The sequence below is a fragment of the Tasmannia lanceolata genome, unplaced genomic scaffold (genome assembly GCF_043159265.1).
Source record: "Tasmannia lanceolata isolate RefF3 unplaced genomic scaffold, GAP_Taslan_0.1 ptg000015l, whole genome shotgun sequence".
NCBI lineage: Eukaryota > Viridiplantae > Streptophyta > Magnoliopsida > Canellales > Winteraceae > Tasmannia > Tasmannia lanceolata.
In genome coordinates, this window is record NW_027518692.1 from 21,510,479 (window position 1) to 21,532,710 (window position 22,232).

At 40.0% G+C, this 22,232-nt stretch overlaps 1 protein-coding gene across 2 annotated transcripts; it reads right to left on the reverse strand.

Annotated features, from left to right (window-relative positions):
* Positions 1-8,335: 8,335 nt before the first annotated feature.
* Positions 8,336-17,429, reverse strand: LOC143845469 (protein EFFECTOR OF TRANSCRIPTION 2-like). Of its 2 annotated transcripts, XM_077353829.1 has the most exons (3): positions 17,273-17,429; positions 13,186-13,515; positions 8,336-10,202 (listed from the first exon to the last, which is right to left on the reverse strand). In XM_077353829.1, the coding sequence occupies exons 1-3, from the start codon at positions 17,345-17,347 to the stop codon at positions 8,592-8,594; spliced, it is 2,016 nt and encodes a 671-aa protein (XP_077209944.1). In that variant the 5' UTR covers positions 17,348-17,429; the 3' UTR covers positions 8,336-8,591. The 2 variants fall into 2 exon arrangements, with proteins under 2 accessions (XP_077209944.1, XP_077209945.1); XM_077353830.1 differs by lacking the exon at positions 13,186-13,515 and having other exon boundaries at positions 17,273-17,424.
* Positions 17,430-22,232: the final 4,803 nt, after the last annotated feature.

Genomic DNA, 22,232 nt, shown 5'->3' on the forward strand with positions numbered 1-22,232 from the left:
GATATCCCCCCTAATGGTTTCTGTGAGAATGGTTCATTGCTTAAGGATAAATTCACCCACTTTAACGTTTTTCTTTGCGTGTAAAACTTAACTAATAACGTTAAAGGGGGAATTTGATCTGTCAGAGGGGGGGAAATATCAGTACCCGTTTAGGGCCCTTTTGTCTCAGATTATGACAACGGATTGTTGAGTCCCCTTATTGGTCTCAAATTTATTGCAATTTTCGGTCTAATAATCGGTTGGGGGCTCCATCCGTTGTCAGTCTAAAACAAACAGGGCCTTACGAGGGTGATTGTGTTGAACTCAAGATGCGTGCAGTTTATGCACGTTATGGGGCATGCCACTCAAGTAGGTTGTTTTATCTTTTGTGGGAACTGGTAGGTTAGGATAGAGTCTTGGGTTTATCATGAATATGCTAAGTCAACAGTTGTTGGAGTCTTTCTAGAGATTTAGGGAGATAATGTAGGAGGGATATGGCTTGGTTGTTGACTGTGTTTGTGCTTTTGCTTAGTTTGTTGATGTTGGCAAGTAATGGTTATGTATTGTATTTAACTTTGAGAATCAATGAAAGACTTCACAATTTTGCATCAAACTTATACTTTTCTAAGGAATAGGAGGACCGATTTCCCTCGAAGAGAGTCAATTTCTTCTTCCTTTTCAAGATAGCTAAAGGTAAGAGCCAACTGGGACCATGGATGATCCTTCTCTGACTCGTCATGAAGATGAGATTGAACACCCTAGCAGGCAATTCTCAAGCTGACCGAGTGGAGCATTCGGATGGCCGATCTAATGGGCAACCTCTGAGGGTTGATGGAGCATCTGGGCCGTCGCAAGGTGAGCCACCTGGATTAATCCAAGGCCGGACTGTTAAGCTAGATTTTCCACGATTTGAGACTGGTGACCCATCACGATTGATTTAGGGACTACTCACAACTTTGTAGATCCTGCAGTTGTTAACAGAAGTGGGATCAAGGTGTTACCGAATGATCATCTTCAAGTGATGGTTGCTAATGGTGATAAAATGAATAGTGAAGGGAAGTTCTCAGGTGTATCAATCACCATCCAAGGACTTACAATCCAAACTGATTTCTACCTCTTGCCACTTGGCAGTTTCGACATGGTATTAGGGGCCCACTGGTTGCATACTTTAGGCCGGATCCTTTAGGATTTTATACAATTATGGATGAGTTTCTCTTTTAAGGGAAAGGAACATACCGTTAAGGGAGTACCGACAACAGGTATGGAGGTTGTGGATTGTTCTCAGATGGAAAAAAAGTATCATGAAGCATGTAAAAGGGGTGGTCCTACAATTTTACAGTCTCGAGGTGCAGCCTACTGAACTACCTAATCAGGTTCAACTTAAGGAATCGATGAATGAATTCAAAGATGTCATTGTTGAGCCACATGGGGGTACCACCATCTAGAACCCATGATCATTGAATTCCAGTGCACGAAGGAAGCGGTCCAGTCAGTGTATGATCATATCATTACCCACACTTTCAAAAAAATGAAATAGAGCAGATGGTGCGTGAGATGTTGGAAGCAGGTATTATCCGCCCTAGTGCAAGCCCGTATCCATCTCCGGTGCTGCTGGTTCGTAAACATGATGGTAGTTGGCACCTTTGAGTTGATTAGAGAGCACTCAACGAGGAGACAATTAAAGATAAGTTCCCTATTCCTGTTATTGATGAATTACTTGATGAATTGCGGGTCACACTATTATTCTAAGTTAGACCTTAGATCTGGATAACATCAGATCCGAGTCCATGAAGGTGACATCCCAAAGACTGCGTTTAGGACCCGGGTCATTATGAATTTTTGGTGATGCCCTTTGGACTCACCAATGCACCCTCTACTTCAAAGTCTTATGAATCAGATATTCAAGCCACATATAAGAAAGTTTATACTTGTATTTTTTGATGATATTTTTTGTATAGCAGGACATGGAAGGATAACTTGATTCATCTTAGAAAAACCTCAGATGTATCAAGGGCTCACAATTTGTTTGCCAAGATGTCAAAATGCGGGTTTGGTCAAGAGGAAATTGATTATCTTGGCCACATCATTTCGCACGAAGGGGCAGCCATGGACCCTGGTATTACCGGAAATTTATCGAAGACTATGGAAAGGTGGCTGCTCCTTTAACGACATTACTTAAAAAGAATCCTTTTGGTTGGTCTGATGGAGCTGAACACGTCTTCACACGTCTCAAAGAAGCCATGATGCAAGCTCTTGCCTGACTTCAATAAGCCGTTTATTATAGAATGTGACACTTCTGGTGGGGGCATCGGTGCGGTACTTATGGTGCGGTACTTATGCAAGAAGGAAAAACCATTGCCTTCATGAGTCAAGCATTGCATGGAAGGAACGTTAACCTATCTACATATGAGAAGGAGCTCTTGGCAATCGTCATCGCAGTTCAGAAGTGACGACCATATCTATTGGGTCGTCGATTCATCATTAGAATAGATCAAAACAGCTTAAAGTATTTGTTAGAGCAAAGAATTGCCAACAATGCTCAACAAAAATGGCTGACAAAGATAATGGGGTATGAATATGTGACAAGAGTATAAAAAGGGGACAGAGAATCGTGTAGCAGATGCTCTTTCAAGGGTAGTAGATTCTGGTTCCCTTATTACTATATCAACTCTGATACCCTCTTGGTTAGATGATGTGAGGAGGGAGTATGATGCTGATCCGGAAATGCAAGATAAGTTGCGGCGTTGGAAGGAGGGACAACTTGATGATTCTAATTATTCTATGAGAGTCACAAATGGAATTCTTTATGCAAGCCCAAGAGTTCCCATGGGCTTAATCATTCACCTTTACCTTCTTGTTTTGATCCTAGCAAACCCAAATTAATTAGTCTTTATGGACTAATGTATTGTCTTTGAGTGTTGTGTCTTAGACAGGAACTTGACATGTCATATTACCATTACACAACTCAATGCAACACATGGCTTGCGGATCAAGATGCAAATGAACCAAAGAGCTTGCACACACATTGAAGACATCATCCTTGAAAGATGTTCAAGTTCAAGAGCTCAAGTTGAAGATCCCACAAGCATGTCTAGCAATATGCCAGTAGAAGTTTGGAGTTGAACTAGCATTGGTGACTTTCTCATGGACCATTGAAGATATTCAAAGAATGGAGGAAGTCACAAGAGCCAAAGTAAGTCGAAGAGTTCACTCGCAAGGCAAAGATGTCCAAGAAAGTGCGGAAGAGCCAAGCAATCCAAGAAGACTCAAGGTTTTATCTTTTTAAATTGTATTTGGAGTCCTCTTGTTTTAAATGTATATTTGCACTTTCAAAGATTTTCAAAATGATTTTTTTAAAACAAATTTGATATCTTTAGAAACCATCCACACTTCCCAAAAGGTGAAAAGCCCAAAGTCCCTAAGATTTTAACTTTAAAATGGAATTTTAAACAGGGTTGGTTGACCGGGTTCCCCGGCCGACCGTGGTAGGGTGGCTGGAAGTCCGGCGCCTACCGAAACATAGTGGGCCGGTCGAACGAAGCTTCCGGGGCGACCGCGGATGGGTTTCTGGCAATCCAGAAACAATCTAGCATGGTTAGGCCGGTCGATCGCCATATGGTCGGCCGACCGTGGATAGGAACCTGGACAAAAATAAAAATGTCCAGATTGCTCTCGGCGGGTGACCGCGACAAGCTCGGTCGACTGCGGCGATAAGAAATTCAAAAAAAAAAAAAAGAGCGCCCGATAGGGTGGGCGACCGCGACACCTCGGTCGACTGCGACAGTCTCAAAAAGTAGCCGTTGGGGCTTGCGGGGCTTGACTTTTTCAACCCAGTTTTTTACGGTTTTACCCCCAAACGGTCATATTTTCAAGTGGGCTATTTATACCCTATCCTAGGCCAACTAAATAACCTTTTGCAATATTATTTCATATCTATTTGAGCCAAATTTTCAAATCCAAGGTTTTTAGTTAATCCGCTTCTATACTTTGATTTTTGCATCTACATTCAACAAGAGGATCTCTATAGGGCTTTTACATTTGTTATCATTTGGAGAGATTGAGAGCTTCTATCTTTGTATCAAGCATATCAAGAGGCTAAGAGAGGTTTTTCTTTATTGTTCTTCATTGTATTGAGGGTCTCCGATTCGGCCAGGTAAGAAAGGTGAATCTTGGAGTTGTGAGAGAGGTTTTCTCTTCGGCCTTAAGGAGAAGCTTAATTGTAGGAGGGTCTCCGATTCTGCTCGTTAAGAAAGGAGAATCCAGAGCTAGAGGGTTTGTCCCCTCGGAGGTGAAGAAGGCGTTTGTAAAGCTTTCAACATTAGTGGAGTTCCCAAGGAGCTAAACTTGGAAGAGTGGAGTAGGTCTTGTTGATAGACCGAACCACTATAAATTTGGTGTGCTTCTTCTTCTCTTACTTGCCTTCTTGCACTTGGTGTTTTGATAATATCTAAACCCTAATTTTATTATCTTGCTTAATTAACAAGGATTAGATATAAATTGCTTTAATTGACAATTTCTATTCTTCATCTCATAAGCATATTTGAACAAGGGTTATAATAATCTAAGATTAATCTCACACACCCTTCTATTTAAGGCAAAATTTTTAATTGACAAATTCACCCCCCTCTTGAGTTGCCACACTTGTATTTCACTTTATTACAAGAGAAGACTTTTACTCAGACATTCGGGATATCAAAAGACATTAAAACGGGTCGCCCACAATTTCTATTGGCGTGGAATGAGGGAAGAGATTAAGCAACATGTTCATGAATGTGACATCCGCCAACGTCACAAGTCAGAAAATGTGGCACCCCCTTGTCTCCTTCAGCCCTTACCAATACTCGAGCAGGTTTGGGTTGATATATCACTTGATAAAATCAATGAAAAAGCGTGATTTTGGTTGTGGTAGATCGCCTCACAAAGTATGCTCATTTTATAGCCTTGGCTCATCCCTACACAGCAGCAATTATGGCCCAACTCTAGGGCTGCAACTCGGGTCGGGTGGGTCGGGTTTTGGAGAACCCAACCCTACCCGAGAAATATCTCGGGTCGGGTCGGGTCGGGTTTTTTTTTCGGAAAACCCACGATTCCCAAACCCGGCCCTACCCATGATAAATCTCGGGTCGGTTCGGGTCGGGTCGGGTTTTTTCACGTTGACGCAAATTTTTAAGGAAAATTCTTGTTTGGCAAGGCAACTCAACTCATAGAAGCAGAAATTACACTCACATTACACTTGAATCAAACAATGATGTAATTACACTCACATCACACTTGAATCAAACAATGCTGTAATCAAACAATGTTGTAATTACAATCAAACAATGCTGAATCAAACACTTGAATCAACTCAACTCATAGAAGCAGAAATTACACTCACATACAGTAACAGTGGGTGCGTGGGTTTTCACTTTTAACTTTGGGATAATTACATTTACACCCCCTCTAGTTTCTGACACATCCACTTCCACCCCTATAGTTTAAAACGTGACAAATACACCCCTGTAGTTTCAATTTGTTTAAGGTTTGCCCCCTCAGCTGAAGGTTCGTCCATAGATTGAAGGGTTAGGATGATCCGATGGAGATGATTTTTTGGACACACCATATCTATGTCAGGACCCATCAAATGAACGCTTTGGATCATCCAAATAATGTGGGCCCCTACCCGAATCCAAACACTACCAAAAAATCATCCAAATAATGTGGGCCCACATTGTTTGGATGATCCAAAGCGTTCATTTGATGAGTCCTGACATAGTTAGGGTGTGCCCAAAAAATCAGCTCCATCGGATCATCCTAACCCTTCAATCTATGGACGAACCTTCCGCTGAGGGGGCCTACCTTAAACAAATTGAAACTACAAGGGTGTATTTGTCACGTTTTAAACTATAGGGGTGTAAGTGGATGTGTCAGAAACTAGAGGGGGTGTAAATGTAATTATCCCTTTAACTTTTAACTAACAATAGAAAAAAATATACATACTATAACTTATGTAACTCGGGTCAGGTCGGGTCGGGCCCCTTCAAACCCGGCTCGACCCGAGATTCATGCGGGCTTTTGAATGCTGAACCCGGCTCGACCCGAAACCCATGAAACCTGAACCCGACCCAGGCTATTTTCGGGTCGGGTCGATGCGGGTCGGGTTTTACCCGGCTCGAGTTACAGCCCTACCCAACTCTCTGTGGAACATGTATTTAAATTACATGGAATGCAGAGATGAATAGTAAGTGACAGGGATGAATAGTAAGTGACAGGGACCCAACATTTACCGGGTTATTCTGGACAGAATTAATAGTAAGTGACAGGGACCCAACATTTACCGGGTTATTCTGGACAGAATTATTCCGCTTTCATGGAACCCAACTGAAAATGAGCTCGGCCTATCACCCCCAAACCGAGGTTGTTAATCGGTGCCTTGAGAATTATTTGAGATGTTTCTCTTGTGGAAAGCCGAAGGAGTGGGCCAAGTGGCTTCCAAGGGCCGAGTGGTGGTATAATACCACTTTCCATTTCTCCACATTTCTCACACCATACGAGGTAGTCTATGGAGACCACCACCACGAATCACGGCTTACATACCCAGAACTACAAAGGTGCAAGCAGTGGAGACAGAGCTATGCAGTAGAGATCGCCTATTATCATTACTGAAGGAGAATTTATTATCAGCTTATGAGAGAATGAAAAGATTTGCAGATCGTCACAGAACAGAAAGGGGATTTGCAATTGGGGATTGGGCACCCATATATAAACAAGGGACTCCGGTAATTCTCTATAAAACATAGATGTGAGACTAAACTTTTTGGAAACAATGAAAAAAATGACAGTTATAAATTTAGAAAATTATCTACCACCCATTAGACCTTCCCTATCAGCACCTTCTCAGTAGGGCTGCAACCCGAGCCGGGTTTTACCCGACCTGCATCGACCCGACCCGACCCGACCCGACCCGAAAATAGCTTGGGTTGGGTTCAGGTTTCATGGGTTTCGGGTCGAGCCGGGTTGAGCATCCAAAAGCCCGCATGAATCTCGGGTCGAGCCGGGTTTGAAGGGGCCCGACCCGAAAATAGCTTGGGTTGGGTTCAGGTTTCATGGGTTTCGGGTCGAGCCGGGTTGAGCATCCAAAAGCCCGCATGAATCTCGGGTCGAGCCGGGTTTGAAGGGGCCCGACCCGACCCGACCTGACCCGAGTTACATAAGTTATAGTATGCATTTTTTTTTCTATTGTCAGTTAAAAGTTAAAAATGAAAATCCACGCACCCACTGCTATAGTATGTGAGTGTAATTTCTGCTTCTATGAGTTGAGTTGATTCAAGTCTCTGATTCAGCATTGTTTGATTGTAATTACAGCATTGTTTGATTACAACATTGTTTGATTCAAGTGTAATTTCTGCTTCTATGAGTTGAGTTGCCTTGCCAAACAAGAGTTTTCCTAAAAAAATTGCGTCAACGTGAAAAAACTCGACCCGACCCGACCCGAGATATTTCTCGGGTAGGGTTGGGTTCTCCAAAACCCGACCCGCCCTACCCGAGTTGCAGCCCTACTTCTCAGGCCAAACCATAAGCAATGTCATTGGAACTCCGAGGGGTATAATCATGGCACATTTTCTTGCTTACTTGGCAAAATATTGGACATAAAATGGATAAACATGAACAAATTAAAGCAGAGAAAACATGACAATTTTTTATTGAAAAAGAACACCCTATAAGCAATGATATGGCCGACAATTTGAATTTATTGCCGATACGTATCGTATCGTGTCCGACACGACACCCGTGTCCACACGTTTCGACACTCCTTTAGACACTTTCAAATGTACTACTAGAAGTGTCAGCACCTTCATATGTATGTGTGAGTATCATAGTAATTCTAGTTTTTTAGGGTTTGTCATGTCAGACACCACGTATCCATGAGGAAACTCGGCACATGAATCCGTGTCCGCAAATCATGATTATATGCTTTCTAGTTTAGCCGTGTCCCCATTTCTAAATTTTTGGAGTTCGCCGTGTCTGAACACTCCGTGTCTGTGTCAACATGCGACACTCGTGTCTGTGTCCACAAATCATAACCTATAAAATAAAGCTCACATGCTAAATAGCAGCAAACGATGGAATCCAAGCACCCATTAACAAGGGACTCCAGTAATTCTCAACAAAACACTGACGTGAGATTGAACTTTTTGGAAACACAAAAAAATAAAATAAAATAAAAATAAAAATAAAAAAATAAAAAATTAGAAGCTTATCTTGCACCAGTTATCCATATCAGCGCCCTCTCATGCTAAACCAACTGCAACTTCATTGGAACTCTGAGGGGTATAATCATGGCCCATTAATATAACAGCAGGGTATAATAACACAATGAATGCTAAAAGCAACTCAAGCAATATATTATAGGTCGGATCTGTTCAACCAACATTAGACTAGCTAAATCCGATTGGGTTTAAAACCGTTACACCAAATATTTTGCAAATTTTTATTACAAATACCTCCACATTATATCTATGCCAGTCCCCAAATTTACCAAAAGCAATTTGGAAACATACTACTAAGACACATACACAGCATCTCTAACAGAGATGCTTCTGATTCAACTTGAATAAGAGATAATCATACCCTCATTCCTTTGTGTCGCTCACATCTCTTCCTTCCACGGACCGGGGTTGCATACAAACAGATCCACCTCGTAATCCTACACCACAAACACCTGATGTTCCTCTTGTTACTAAGCTTTCCTCGGGTATAAATGACGTAGAGGATGACACATTAACCCGCATTCCTTTATGTTTACCACATCTTTGTCTTCCCTCAATGGGTCTACTTCTACAAACAGACCCATTACCTAGAGTCACTCCACAAATAGTATATTCCTCTTTTAAATGATTCCATTTTGTTTCCATGTCCCCCTTGGGTACAAATGAAGTGGAGAATGTCTCATTAACCCTCATTCCCTTATGTTCACCACATCTTTGTCTTCCCTCAATGGGTCTACTTCTACAAACAGACCCATTACCTAGAGCCACTCCACAAATAGTATATTCCTCTTTAAAATGATTCCTTTTTGTTTCCATGTCCCCCTTGGGTACAAATGAAGTGGAGAATGTCCCATTAACCCTCATTCCCTTATGTTCACCACATCTTTGTCTTCCGTCAATGGGTCTACTTCTACAAACAGACCCATTACCTAGAGCCACTCCACAAATAGTATATTCCTCATTAAAATGATTCCATGTTGTTTTCAAGTCTCCCTTGGGTACAAATGAAGAGGAGAATGTCCCATTAACCCTCATTCCTCTATGTTCACCACATATTTGTCTTCCCTCAATGGGTATACTTCTACAAAGAGACCCATCACCTAAAGTCACTCCACAAATACTATGTTCCTCTTTACGATGTTTCTCTGTTGTTTCCAAGTCTCCCTTGGGTACAAATGAAGAGGAGAATGTCCCATTAACCCTCATTCCTCTATGTTCACCACATCTTTGTCTTCCCTCAATGGGTATACTTCTACAAAGAGACCCATCACCTAAAGTCACTCCACAAATACTATGTTCCTCTTTACGATGTTTCTCTGTTGTTTCCAAGTCTCCCTTAGGTACAAATGAAGTGGAGAATGACTCATTAACCCTCATTCCTTTATGTTCACCACACCTTTTTCTTCCTTCAATGGGTCTACTTCTACAAACAGACCCATCGTCTAAAGCCACTCCACATATGGTATAATTTTCACTAACATATTCGTCTTTTGTTACTGAAGGTATAACTACCACGGAGGATGTCCCAGTGATCCTCATTCCTACATGTTGACCACACCTTTTTCTCCCATCAACTGGCCTGCATTTACAAATAGACCCATCACCTAGGGCCACTCCACATATATCATCATTGTCATTAACATCACAGTTTCTTGAAACCAATCGAGGCCGTGATCTGCTGAATGTGAAGGCCCGGGGACCAATAATGTGCTCCGAACCATTCAAAATTGATTCGGTATCTTTCATGGTTGAATAGATCTTGATACCCTCTTGCTTCACACTGAAGGGAGACCAATTCCGGGGATTGAAAGGCTCAAGGAAGTTAGAGAACTGGGCAATGCCAGAATTAGTTTTATCTAGTTTTTGAAGGATGTCATCTGGGCGGCGGGTACCGTTGTGAGTTTTGTTCCATGCATAATCATAGATTTTAAGCAGCTGACGTTCTGTCTTCTCAGCTTCTTTCTTATTTTGCATCTGTAAATTGAAGAATTACAATGGGATTAGAAACAAATTAACGATTTAGATGAACACACTGAAGCAGCCAAGCTTCTGTCTTGTCAGCTTCCTTTTTTTTATTTTGCATAGGAACAAATGAAGGATTTAGATAGAAATCATTCATAAGAATGTTACAGCTACAATCCAAGAACACTCGGAAGCAAATCATTTCAAATACATTATGCACATTAATTACTAATGTTCAAAAAGTCCGTAAGTTTCATAGACCTTCGAGCAAAACTTCAACGATATGAAAATCTTCAATGGTCCGATCATGGAATTGAGAATTCTGACCATTGATCCGAAGAATCTAGCCAATCCAATTGCCAATCTAAAACATCTGGCCTTAGATTGTCTAAAGATGCGCCTGCATCACCGACCTAAGGTAGGGCTGAGTATTACTCTCTCACTCCCCCCATCTCAATCTTTCACTCTTATTCCTTCTGATTCCTTCCTTGTCAATTTTATTTTCTAGATTTATAACAATAAGGTACTAATGGTCAACAAGTATGTGAAAGGGTACTTGGAAATTGGTGTCTTACCGATGCTTTAAAAAATGAGGAGCATAAAAAAAAAAATGACAGATAAATATATAGGAATCTTTTTACACAAACGTAAGAAAATGAGGAGCATACTAATTAAAGGAGGAGAAGCAAAAACAATCATGTGATAACAGCGTACCTAGAAATATATCATTCATAAGAGAAAGTTGAAACATAAAGATTAAGGAATCTTACATTCGGAAGCATGATTGTCATGGGTAATGTCCTAGTTTGGTTTAACTTAAACTATTTCCAATTATTTGAACCTAGAAAATGCACTCACTGTGTAACATTTCTTGATCCATTAGAGTTGGGCTCAAAATTAAACATTATTTGCTTAAAATTATTAAGAACTGATCACCACATAATAAAGAAATTAAAGAATGAAATACTTGTTCATTAGATCCACAGATTCTTAGTCCAGGAATAGGAACCTCTCCACCATGATGTAATAGAAATATACCCTAGTCATACACATCAACTGCAAAGTTTGCATTTCGACCCGCTTGCCGTCATCATCTAAACCATACATGAAAGTGGATCCATTTTCATTCTTATACTATGATGATCACATATGCGACGTCTTACATAATAAGAGTTACAAACTCTTGGAACCTAGACAAGTGAACATGCATGTGTAACTGGATGTACACACCTCCAATAAATTAGTAAACATGCACAAGGTGGCCCAACTAGATGCTGTAAACTTTTATGGTGGCAAAGATCATGAAAGACTAATCATTCTAACATAACTTATGTATCTTGTGGAGTGGGTTTCACACAAGAGACCAACTTAATTTTCCCAATTGCTAATTCCGTCTCACTCCAACAAACAAAGAATAAAACCAGGCTCCTAAAACAATAAATTATAAAAAAGCACGGGTTCCTGTACTACATAGAAAAAAGCATCCACCAAAATCAGGAGCAGAATTGAAAACTATAAATCTGAATAACAAGATTAAATATAAATATGAACAACAAGATGACTCTACAAGCAACAACAGACTTCTAGCAAGAACTCATCATAGAAGCATTCTACCATACTTTTTATGAAAGGAAATTATCAAGCCACACTTGCCACTGTCCAGAAAAAAAAATTGCGTAATCCATGCTTAGTTTCCCCAGTAGTAATTCCAATTTTCTGACATTTCTCTTCCCTCATATAACAGGACTGTTTGTTGAAAGTGATTTAGCCGGAGCAGGGAGAGCTTGAATCTGAGAAGGGAGCAGCAGGGAGCAGAGAAATTACGAATTTCTGGGCTGGTGGCCGAAATCACGTTCTGCTTTAATCGCCGCACCGAGAGAGAGAGAGAGAGACCCTCTCGTTTTAAGGGGAAAATGAAGTCCTAAATGGGCTTACCCCTCAGCCGACAAGCACTCGACAAGGAACTCTCCACTTCTCAAGAAACTGCTTTACATGGCATCCAAATACATAATCAACTGTGTTAAACGGAAAAAGGAGTTCTTTCCATCTACTTTCTTTCTTTATGTAGCATCCGAACGGACTTTATCCCATAAATCCCACTTAGAAAGTAACATGGGTAGTTGTCACTTGTAGCGGCTCTGTGTAGTTTTGAAGGTGCATTGATCTGCATCGTTGATTTGCCTCATGCTAACTAGCAATTAGGTGACACAAGAACTTGTAAGGACTTAAGACACTCTTCTTCATGGAATCATAATTACCAAGGAAAGGTTGGTTCAGCAAGAAGTAAAACTCAGCCTCCCAAGGAAACCATGATGTTTAGCTGGAAATCTCTACCAAATCTGCATTGGTCCTGGGGCTGACTATTTAGTAACTATTAAATCATGTGAGTTATACTGGCTCTTCTGATCTCGTATAACCATATAGTACAAAACCCAAATAAGGACTATCAACACCTCCCATCGGATTTATCCTCTCTGGAAAATTTGAAAATGCTACATTTGTTTATTATTTATAGTCAACTGTTGTACAAAAACATTTTTTTTATAAATATATTTAGTGTACGACCAATTCTATCACATTGGGATCCTCATAGCTGGATCTAGAAGAGGACAACGCAAAATGATACCTCAGGTGAAAAATTCAGTAGACTGTCTAAATCAAGATTAATTGAAGATTACTTCCATGTCTCGTTTAGCCAAATTTAGCTCCACTTGGATTCCAATTCAAGGTAGTTATCAACAAGGATAGAAATTTCGGTGAAAATCTTATAATTTCGGCCAAAATTTTTAAATTTCAGTCCCGGCCGAAATCCGAAATTTAGGCCGAATTTTCTGTATTTCGGACGAAATTTAAAACCATGGTTATCAAACATTCAGAAAGTTCAACCTATAATGGTATAAATCAATTTCTACACAAAAAGGCATTGGTTTCACCAAGCATCAGGTACCTATCCAAAAAATAGGTATAAAATAAGATAAAAGAAGTTAGACTTTACCGGAGCCCATCTGTATACAATTGGATAGCCCCTCGAAAATATATCTCCAAATAATCCACGCTCCCCAGTTGAGATGCTAGGGCCCAAATGAGAATCTCCCCGCCCATGTTCCTGGAGTCTTACCCTAACATTGTCGGTCTCCCCAGCATAGACAGGGATGATGCAGCTAGAATTAATCTTGCCGATCTTACGACCTAAATCAGTGTGGACTGTAGCTATGCCAAACTCATAGACACCTGGTTGTGAGCAGATTTCTGAAGGCCTATGGTACCTCTCTGTTCCATCCTTGCCCAAGGAGTGATTTTTCCAATCAGAAGGCCCAACTAGAATCTGAATAGATGACACACCAAAATAAACAGAACTATTTTAAATGAATCTATAAAATAGAAAATTCAAGATAATGCTGTAGAAACCAGAGTGAGGGAGATGGAAGTGTTTCCGAATACCCCTTTATTCCTGATTTTTTTTAATGGTACCCCTTTATTCCCGATCATATGTTCATTTTTACCTTCTCGGGTGGTTCTCTCCCCTAAAATGTGTCTCCTTGGCTTTTTTGAAGTGAAGGAGAGAAGTTCAAATCTTAAATATAGAAACCAGAGTAACTCCTATATAGAGTTGAGTGAGAGAGAGAAAGAGAGGAATTAAATATTGTGAATTTATATGTGGAGCAAGTACAGTTGATACCACATGAAGTTTGAAGAGAGAGAAAGAGAGTTTAGCCAGGGGGTGGGAAGAGTCAGCTTCTCATGACATATGAAAATAAGGTTCAAAATAAATTGAAACAACAAATTCTTCTTCGCTGAGCCTGATATAGACCACTTAAAAGCACTTAGTTGAAAAACAAAATTAAGTAAAGAGCTGCTTCACTTCAATCATGGAGTATGAGCGATGCACACAAATGTAGGTAAATTTTATCACAGAGATTCTTCATATAAGGTCTTACAAGCATATTCATGAGAGTTAACATATGGCATATGCGTGATTTGTTAGCAAGGGATGGATAAACTGAACTTTGATGGATCTAGTTTGGGGAATCCTGGGCCCTCAGGTATTGGAGACCTGTTTGATGGATCTAATTTGGGGAATCCTGGGCCCTCAGGTATTGGAGACCTATTGAGGGATGAAAATAGTGTGGTGGTATGGGCTTTTAGGGGTCCCATTGGTGTGGCGGATGCAAACGAGGCGGAAGTTCGCGCTGTCCACCAAGGTGTGAGGTTGCTCCAAAATGTAGACTTAAATAAGGTGGTGATTGAAGGGGACTCCCTTAACGTCATTAGATGGCTGAGAAACCCTAATGGAATTCCTTGGAGATTCGCGGCCTTATTTGATGAGATACAGAATAGAATTGGCTTGGCTTCGGTATCTTTTGCCCATATCAGACAGTCGGCCAACGGCGAGGCAGACATATTAGCAATAGAGGGCGTATTCAAGGAAAGAACGGACTTAAGATTCTATGACGACTCGCAACGAGCTAAGTCACCAATATCGTTCTCGAGAATTTCTCGGCAAGGGAAAGTCTCAGGATAAATTTATTTTTTTATTTTTTCGGGTTTATATTGTGAAAACGATAAAAATAAAATTATTTAAAAATATATAAACTAAGAAAAAATTATCATAAAAACATTATGATATTATCGTGGTAAATGAAAATATAGCTCTATTTTTTAAAGTCTCGGTATTATTTCAGGATTTTATCATTTTCTCAGTGGAAACTACCAATGTCTACAAAAGCTTAAGTTGTTGGAGAAGGTCAGTATTTAATCTTTTATAATTTAACACTCCCCCTCACGTGTGGCCCACTTGGCAAACACGTGGCACATGTGGTCCCACCTTGGGCCGACCATTGCATGTGGATTTTTTTTTTTTTTGACATCGGGGAGGTTTGAACTTGAGACCTACTGTTCTGATACCATGTGGAAACTTCCCAATGTCTCCAAAAGCTTACGCTGTTGGAGAAGGGCAGTATTTAATCTTTTATACTTTAACATTATCAAAATGTCGTGATAAAATCATTATATTTTGAAAATATCGGAGATATTTGTGACATAGGCAGCGAGTCCTCTTGCTCTCTTCCCCTCCCTCCTCCTTTATTTATCTTCTAACGAAGGCCAGCCCCTAGGCGAGCAAAAGGAGACCTAAGGTTTTCCCCCATGCTTCTCGGGTATAATTTCTTCCCTTTCAATTTTTTTTATGTTGAAGTTAGAATTAGTACAAGGGCAGGCCGTGCTGGTGGTTCTAGCTCCTGAAAAAATGACAGGAGGAGTTACGAGTTGTTCGTCTTTTGGATTCATTACGGCCTGACTATTTACAGCTTCGACAGCAGATTGTTGGTTCTAGCTCTTCTGGTTCGCTTCCCACACTTGTTGATGTCTTCTCTCGGGTTCAACGTATGAGAGTTGTTCAACATAGTGATCTTATGCCAGATGGGTCCGTTCATTTGACATATGTTGGGTCTGATCGTGGTCGAAGTGGTGGTCGTTTTTGACGTGGTTGTGGTCGGTTTGGCCGTGGCGACGGTCGTGAGTCAGGGGCAGGCCGTGCTGGTGGTGGCCGTGGGCGCGGGTCCCGTTACTGCACTCACTGCCGGATGGATGGTCACAGTGATGAGTATTGTTATGATTTACACCCTGAGCTTCATTCCTACAGAGTTGTGAGTGCTTCTGCTGTTGCATCAAACAATCTTCCCTCATCTGTCACCCCATCTGTGACTTCCGACACTATGGTCATCACTCGTACAGAATATGATGAGCTTGTGCATCTACGAATATGATGAGCTTGTGCATTTAACACTCCCCCTCACGTGTGGCCCACTTGGCAAACACGTGGCACATGTGGTCCCACCTTGGGCCGACCATTGCATGTGGATTTTTTTTTATTTTTTTTTGAAATCGGGGAGGTTTGAACTCGAGACCTATTGTTCTGACACCATGTGGAAGCTTCCCAATGTCTCCAAAAGCTTACGCTGTTGGAGAACGGCAGTATTTAATCTTTTATACTTTAACATTATCAAAATGTCGTGATAAAATCATTATATTTTGAAAATATCGGAGATATTTGTGACATAGGCAGCGAGTCCTCTTGCTCTCTTCCCCTCCCTCCTCCTTTATTTATCTTCTAATGAAGGCCAGCCCCTAGGCAAGCAAAAGGAGACCTAAGGTTTTCCCCCATGCTTCTCGGGTATAACTTCTTCCCTTTCAATTTTTTTTATGTTGAAGTTAGAATTAGTACAGATCTAATATGCTTAGAATAGATTTAGATTAGATTAAGCATGCGAATTAAGGTAGAAAATCATATTCACATAACATGTTTAGCATAGGCGCCTAATTAGCTTTTATTGATGTACATTGTTCATTTCATTTAGATTTAATTAAAGCCATAAATGTTGTGAAAAAAGTAAAAAACACCTCAAAAGCAACCTACAATTTCAATGGCAAAGCAAAAAGAAACAAGCAAACACATCAAACATAGGAAGACACAAAGATTTATGTGGTTCGGCGTAAAGCCTACATCCACGGGAGAGGCGACAAGAAAATCCACTATATGAACTAGAGATTACATGTAATAAACTAGAATTGCTCTTGCCTCATGGTGAAATGATATTTGTATTGATCATACTTAAAAACATCTAAAAATATCATTACGTATATGAGTATAGACTGTGTTTACCAGGCGAATTTGATGCCTAACACCTTCAAAATCACGTAAACAAAAACAGACCCTTCTAGGAAAGTATGCCTGGTTAGGTAATCTTTAGGCCCTAGATCCCAACGGTCAATTCTAGGTGGCGACTTCGAGAATGAACAAATGACAAGTATCAAACAGACAATGGTAGAGATTTGTCCTTCAGCTTCATGCATTCTGTTCCTTTGTGTTTTCCCACCAGTCGTGGCCTTCATTAATAATGAAGGCTACAAGTCCACAATCATAGAGGAGGAAATGACTACAAAGAGAGTTGAGAAGTTGAAAATAAAGTGCTGTAAACAGAAAAACAGTTGTAAATCTGCTGAACTCTCACTCTTATGTGAACATCTTGCTTTCATTAAAGAAAGAGAGAGAAAAAATGAGAGAGAGAGAGAGAGAGAGAGACCTCCCATTTGGAGAAGGAAGAGTCGAGGGGCGTATGCTTGCATTCTTCTCTCAATAACATCTTGCTTTCATCCATGCTACTGAGTACTGAGAGTACTGACCTGAAAAAACGACCGTCAAAATATACCCTCTCTAATTTGGCTTCTGTTTTTTATAGGCAGATGATATTTTCAAACCACCCCCCCTGCATTAAGTATACGCCCCCTTATAACGTGATTTGACGTGAACAGAGGGGGCAACTTCATGACGTTAAATCATTTTAAAAGGGGGGCGCATGCGTAATGCAGGGGGAGTGAAAATATCATCGCCCTTTTTATATTCCTTTTATTTTTACAGGTTCCTTGTCTGATAAGGAAACCTAGAAGAAAGTAGGAATATTGGGTGCCTTGCATAGCAAGTTTCATTAAAGAAAGGCAATCATGCGTAGTAAGGACAGAATCTACTAAGGATAAGGCAAGAGAAAGTAGGAGTTTTGGGTGAGGATAAGACAACAGAAAAGTAGGAGTTTTGGGTGCGTTGCATAGCAAGTTACTCCTTTTCATTGGTTTTCATTGGTGACCTACTAGTTGCTTCTTTATAGCTTTTTGGAAATTGTGATAACCTTTGACAGCTAGTTAACTACTAAAAGACACGGTGAGTTATTGCAACTGTCAAAACGTGGTAGTGCGAATATAAGCAGCTATTTTTTTATTTTTTATTTTTAACGGTTGTTTTTTATTATTGCTCAATATATCCGATTGTAACATTGATAGGGGTCCCAACCCCAGCTTGCCTACCAAAAAATATGGTTTCGAAAATTTGGTTAAAACCAAGGGAATTCTGTCTGTTATCCTTCACCAAAATTACCAAGGGAAGGTCATATAGTTGTGGCTAATCGTTTTAAGCTTCTTAAATTGTGCTGAGCTGCCCCAATCTCATTGGTTCAAGCTTTGTGATTTGGATAGTTTAAAATGGCCCTAGGATCGTTCTTTTCTTATCTATTGAAGAGGAAGCGATTTTCACAGAGGTGTTGTTAATAGGGTTTTGTTAACGACTTCCCCCGGGACACTAGTTAAGGTGCAATGAAAATGTAAATCTATAATAAATTTACATAGGGATTCAGAGTTTTACATGGCTTTTGAGTCTTTCTTCTCAAACAATGTGTAGATTTACATTTCCAATGCACCGGGGGCACTCGTTAACAAAAACCCTTGTTAAAAAACAGAAAGAAAAAATGTGAAAATCATGGCCGGATTGCATGGATTTTTTGGAAAAGTTTGGAAATGAAAAAAATTTCTAAAATTTCTTACTTCTTTATTAAGAGAAAAGAACGACTTAAACAAACCCGAATTCAATATTTTCTCAAGGGGCCTTCAATTTGTAATCGAGAAATTATATCAACTATGTTTTAATAATTGCAATAACTCTTCTTGTCTTTTACTATTTAAAGAACTGTCAATGTTTATTATATTTCTCAAAAAAACTCACAAGCATGGTTTTAAATTTCGGTTTCAGTACCAGTTTCTGACCCCACCGAAATCGAAATTTCGGCCGAAATCTGGCGAAACCAGAACAACATTATTTTATTCAATATAACATTTCGGTAAAATATTATTTTAATTAAAAAAAAACAGGTTTCTGGGTGAAATTTCGGGGGAAAACAAAATTTCGGCCGAAATAAAATATCATTTCAGGTATTGTTGATTTCTGTGTCGGTCTCCATCAGATTTCGGTCGAAATTTAAGACCATGCTCACAAGTCACAAGCCAATTAAGAAGAAAAAGACAATCCGAGTTGGTCCAATTATTAAAACATGGGTGTGTTGATATCATTTCTCTTCATCACCCGAAGTTATTCATAATCATATTGTTAGGAATTAACAACGCAGCAGAATAACGATGCAAAGATAAACGAAAGATTCACACAGAGATTTACGTAGTTCACCCAACCGGTTTGGTATGGGCTACATCCACGGCAGAGCGACAAGCCAACGATTCCACTATTATGAAGAAGAGATTACAAACCCTCACGCCTCTCTATGGCGTCTCCTGATATCACATCCTTTTATATGGTGTTCAGAAAACGGGTTACAATAAAGGGAATAAACCTAATTCATGAAAGTACAAAACTACCCCCAGTATAAAAATACCTTAAAAAATTCGGGTCGGGGGCTACCGCCCCCGAACCTAGCAGGACCGCCGTAGTCAGGGTAAAGAGTACAGTACTTTCCAGATTAGACTGAGATCAGGCTTCACCAATAACCAAGGTTTAAAATTTCGGTTTCGGTACTGGTTTCGGACCCTGGAATTTCGAAATCTCGATCGAAATATGGTACATAACCCGAAACCAATATTTTATTTAATATTAAATTTCGGCCGAAATTATAGAAATTTCGATAAAATATTAAATTAATATATAAAAAAACAATTTTTTTTTTTGGTCAAATTTTGGAAAAACCGAAATTCCAAAATTTCAGCCGAAATAAATGACCGTTTCGGTTTTGGTCGATTTCGGTGTCGGTCTCCACCGAAATCCGAAATCCGAAATTTCGGATTTCGGTCGAAATTTAAAATCATGCCAATAACACATCATTTCCATCTAAATTGTAGAAATAAATTTTTATTTTTTTTCTATCCGGCTGAAATGTTTTTCTCGTAGGCACTATATGAAAAGACAATTTTTAATAATCACACAGACTCAGCTTGTCCTTTATTATTTAAACAGCTGCGAAAGTCAGGGTGTAACTCGGGTCAGGTTCAATCATAAAAAGGATTGGGTCGGGTTCGGTGTTTTTCGGGTTGAGTTTAGGTTGGGTTTTCTTAACCTGGGTCGAGTTCAGGTCGGGTTCGGGTTGATGGCTTGGTCAACCCAACCTGAGTGAAACCCAACTTTCTTTTTTTTCATTTTTTAAATTTTTAGTAAGCTTGAAAACTCGGGTTGGGTCGAGTTGGAACTCAGGTCGGGTCGGGTTCGGGTTGGAAAAAAGGATTCCTCGGGTTGGGTCAGGTTGGAACTCAGGTCGGGTCGGGTTTAAGTTTAGTATATGGTTCCTCAGGTTGGCCTCAACTCGACCCAACCGACCCAATTTGCGCCCCTATGTGAAAGGTTATTACAATTCCCACAAAGCTCTCAAAACCCAATAAAAAATGAAAAGACAAGTTCAGTTCGTGCAAGTATAAAAGGGTTTTTAGGTAGGCAGGATTACAGCTTGGCTAATACCCGATGAATAGGTTAAAACTGTCTTTTCATCAGTGATTGTTACAACAGAATAGTAATAATCAAAACCCAAAACGTTTGTAGTAAACTTTCCATCTAACTTGGTCAGATCCCTATAGTGATGGATAGCGCTGCTGTTTTTGGCTCTTCTCTGTCTTCGAAGTGCTTGAAGTTCATCATCTCTTCCATCTTTCAAATCTTCCATTATTTGGGCACCACGCCTTTCTCTACCTCTCCGTGCCGCCATTAAAATCAAATCGAAGCTAGCCCAAGAGAGTAACGTTGGCTTTGATACAGTTGACTACCTCGCTTTTCTACCCTTGTTTAGGAAGGGAATCCTGGTGAAATCTTCAATCTTGTAGCACGTACTCGCTAGGTTCAATCAAATCAATGAATCAAATTATTTCCCGTATTTCAAATCCACCGTACAGTATCCAATAAGTTATTGGGTGTTCTTTTAATGGTTTCAGTGCCAACGGCCAAAAAGAATGAACTCATGCGGGTGCTTAAGAGGAAAGAAGAAGAAAACTAGTATTCAATAACACAAAAAGAGAGGAAGAACCAAAATGAGAGCAATGCTCAACCCAATTGATATTCCATCAATTACACAAGTTTTCAAAATCCAAAGTCCCATCTAAAGATGGTTTCTTACCCTTTAAATAAAAGAAAACCAAAGAAAATTCGTCCAACTTCCTCCACAAGCTAACTTAGGGACTAACAAAACATTAAATTGTACTGGAATTTACTAACTTTGACTGTTTTGGGAACCCACAAACACAGTCCACTAAAACAGCCATAACTTTCTACCCACTTGACCAATTTTCGAGAACAAATACTTGTTGAAAAGATATCAAAGATAGCTACAACTTTGTAATTTACCACTTTCCATGATTCTACCATTTAGAAGCCCAAAAACAAGGTTCAAAACGGGCCAGCAACATTATAACGGGACTGCACCTTGGAACTCCCCAAAACCACCTAGGTAAGACATGGCTACCATGTTGGCACTGCATCACATATCCAATGGTCGTGTCTCAATGTGTCTCTCAAGGTCCAAGGCATCAAAACTTTCATTGCAAATGTGTCTCTCAAGGTCCAAGGCATCAAAATTTTCATTGCTAAACCTGCTGACTAGCACGGGAGAGTTCAGACTTTGATTTACCTACGAGCACACATGCTTTGCTCAATGTATGTCCTTACATGACGCGATTAGAGATGTGATCAGGATCTTACATCCTCAGCTCGATCATATATGGAGGTCTGCAAACTCGATGGCAGATGCATTGGCAAAAGTGGGTGTCTATCTCCTTCAAGCACGCATCATATTTCCTAACACCCGGGGAATCATCTCTTGAATATTTTTGTCAATTCTTTTTATGTAGTGAGGCCAGAGGCTGGACGCACTGGTTGCATCTCGTGGGACAGCTGTATTGTTATAGACTTAGAATAAAATTGGTTCGTTAACTTTCAAAAAAAAAAAAAAAAAACAATGGCCCGTGACCATGCCTCGCCAGTGTGCTTAACAATTCTTTGAAAAAATAGAGAGAAGGGAAGCACCTGTTTCTTAATTATTATTTTTTCAGAATTTTAAAACTAATTTGGTATTTTTCCTCCCTTTTTTCTGAGAATTTTCCTCTCTTAAAACTCTTGTTATAATGGTGGTAGTTTGGTATGTTGTCCTGAGTCCTGAGTACGTGCTAAGTACAGACAAAGATTGCACGACAACACCAGGATTTTACGGGCTAGAACCTAGATTTTACAAGCTA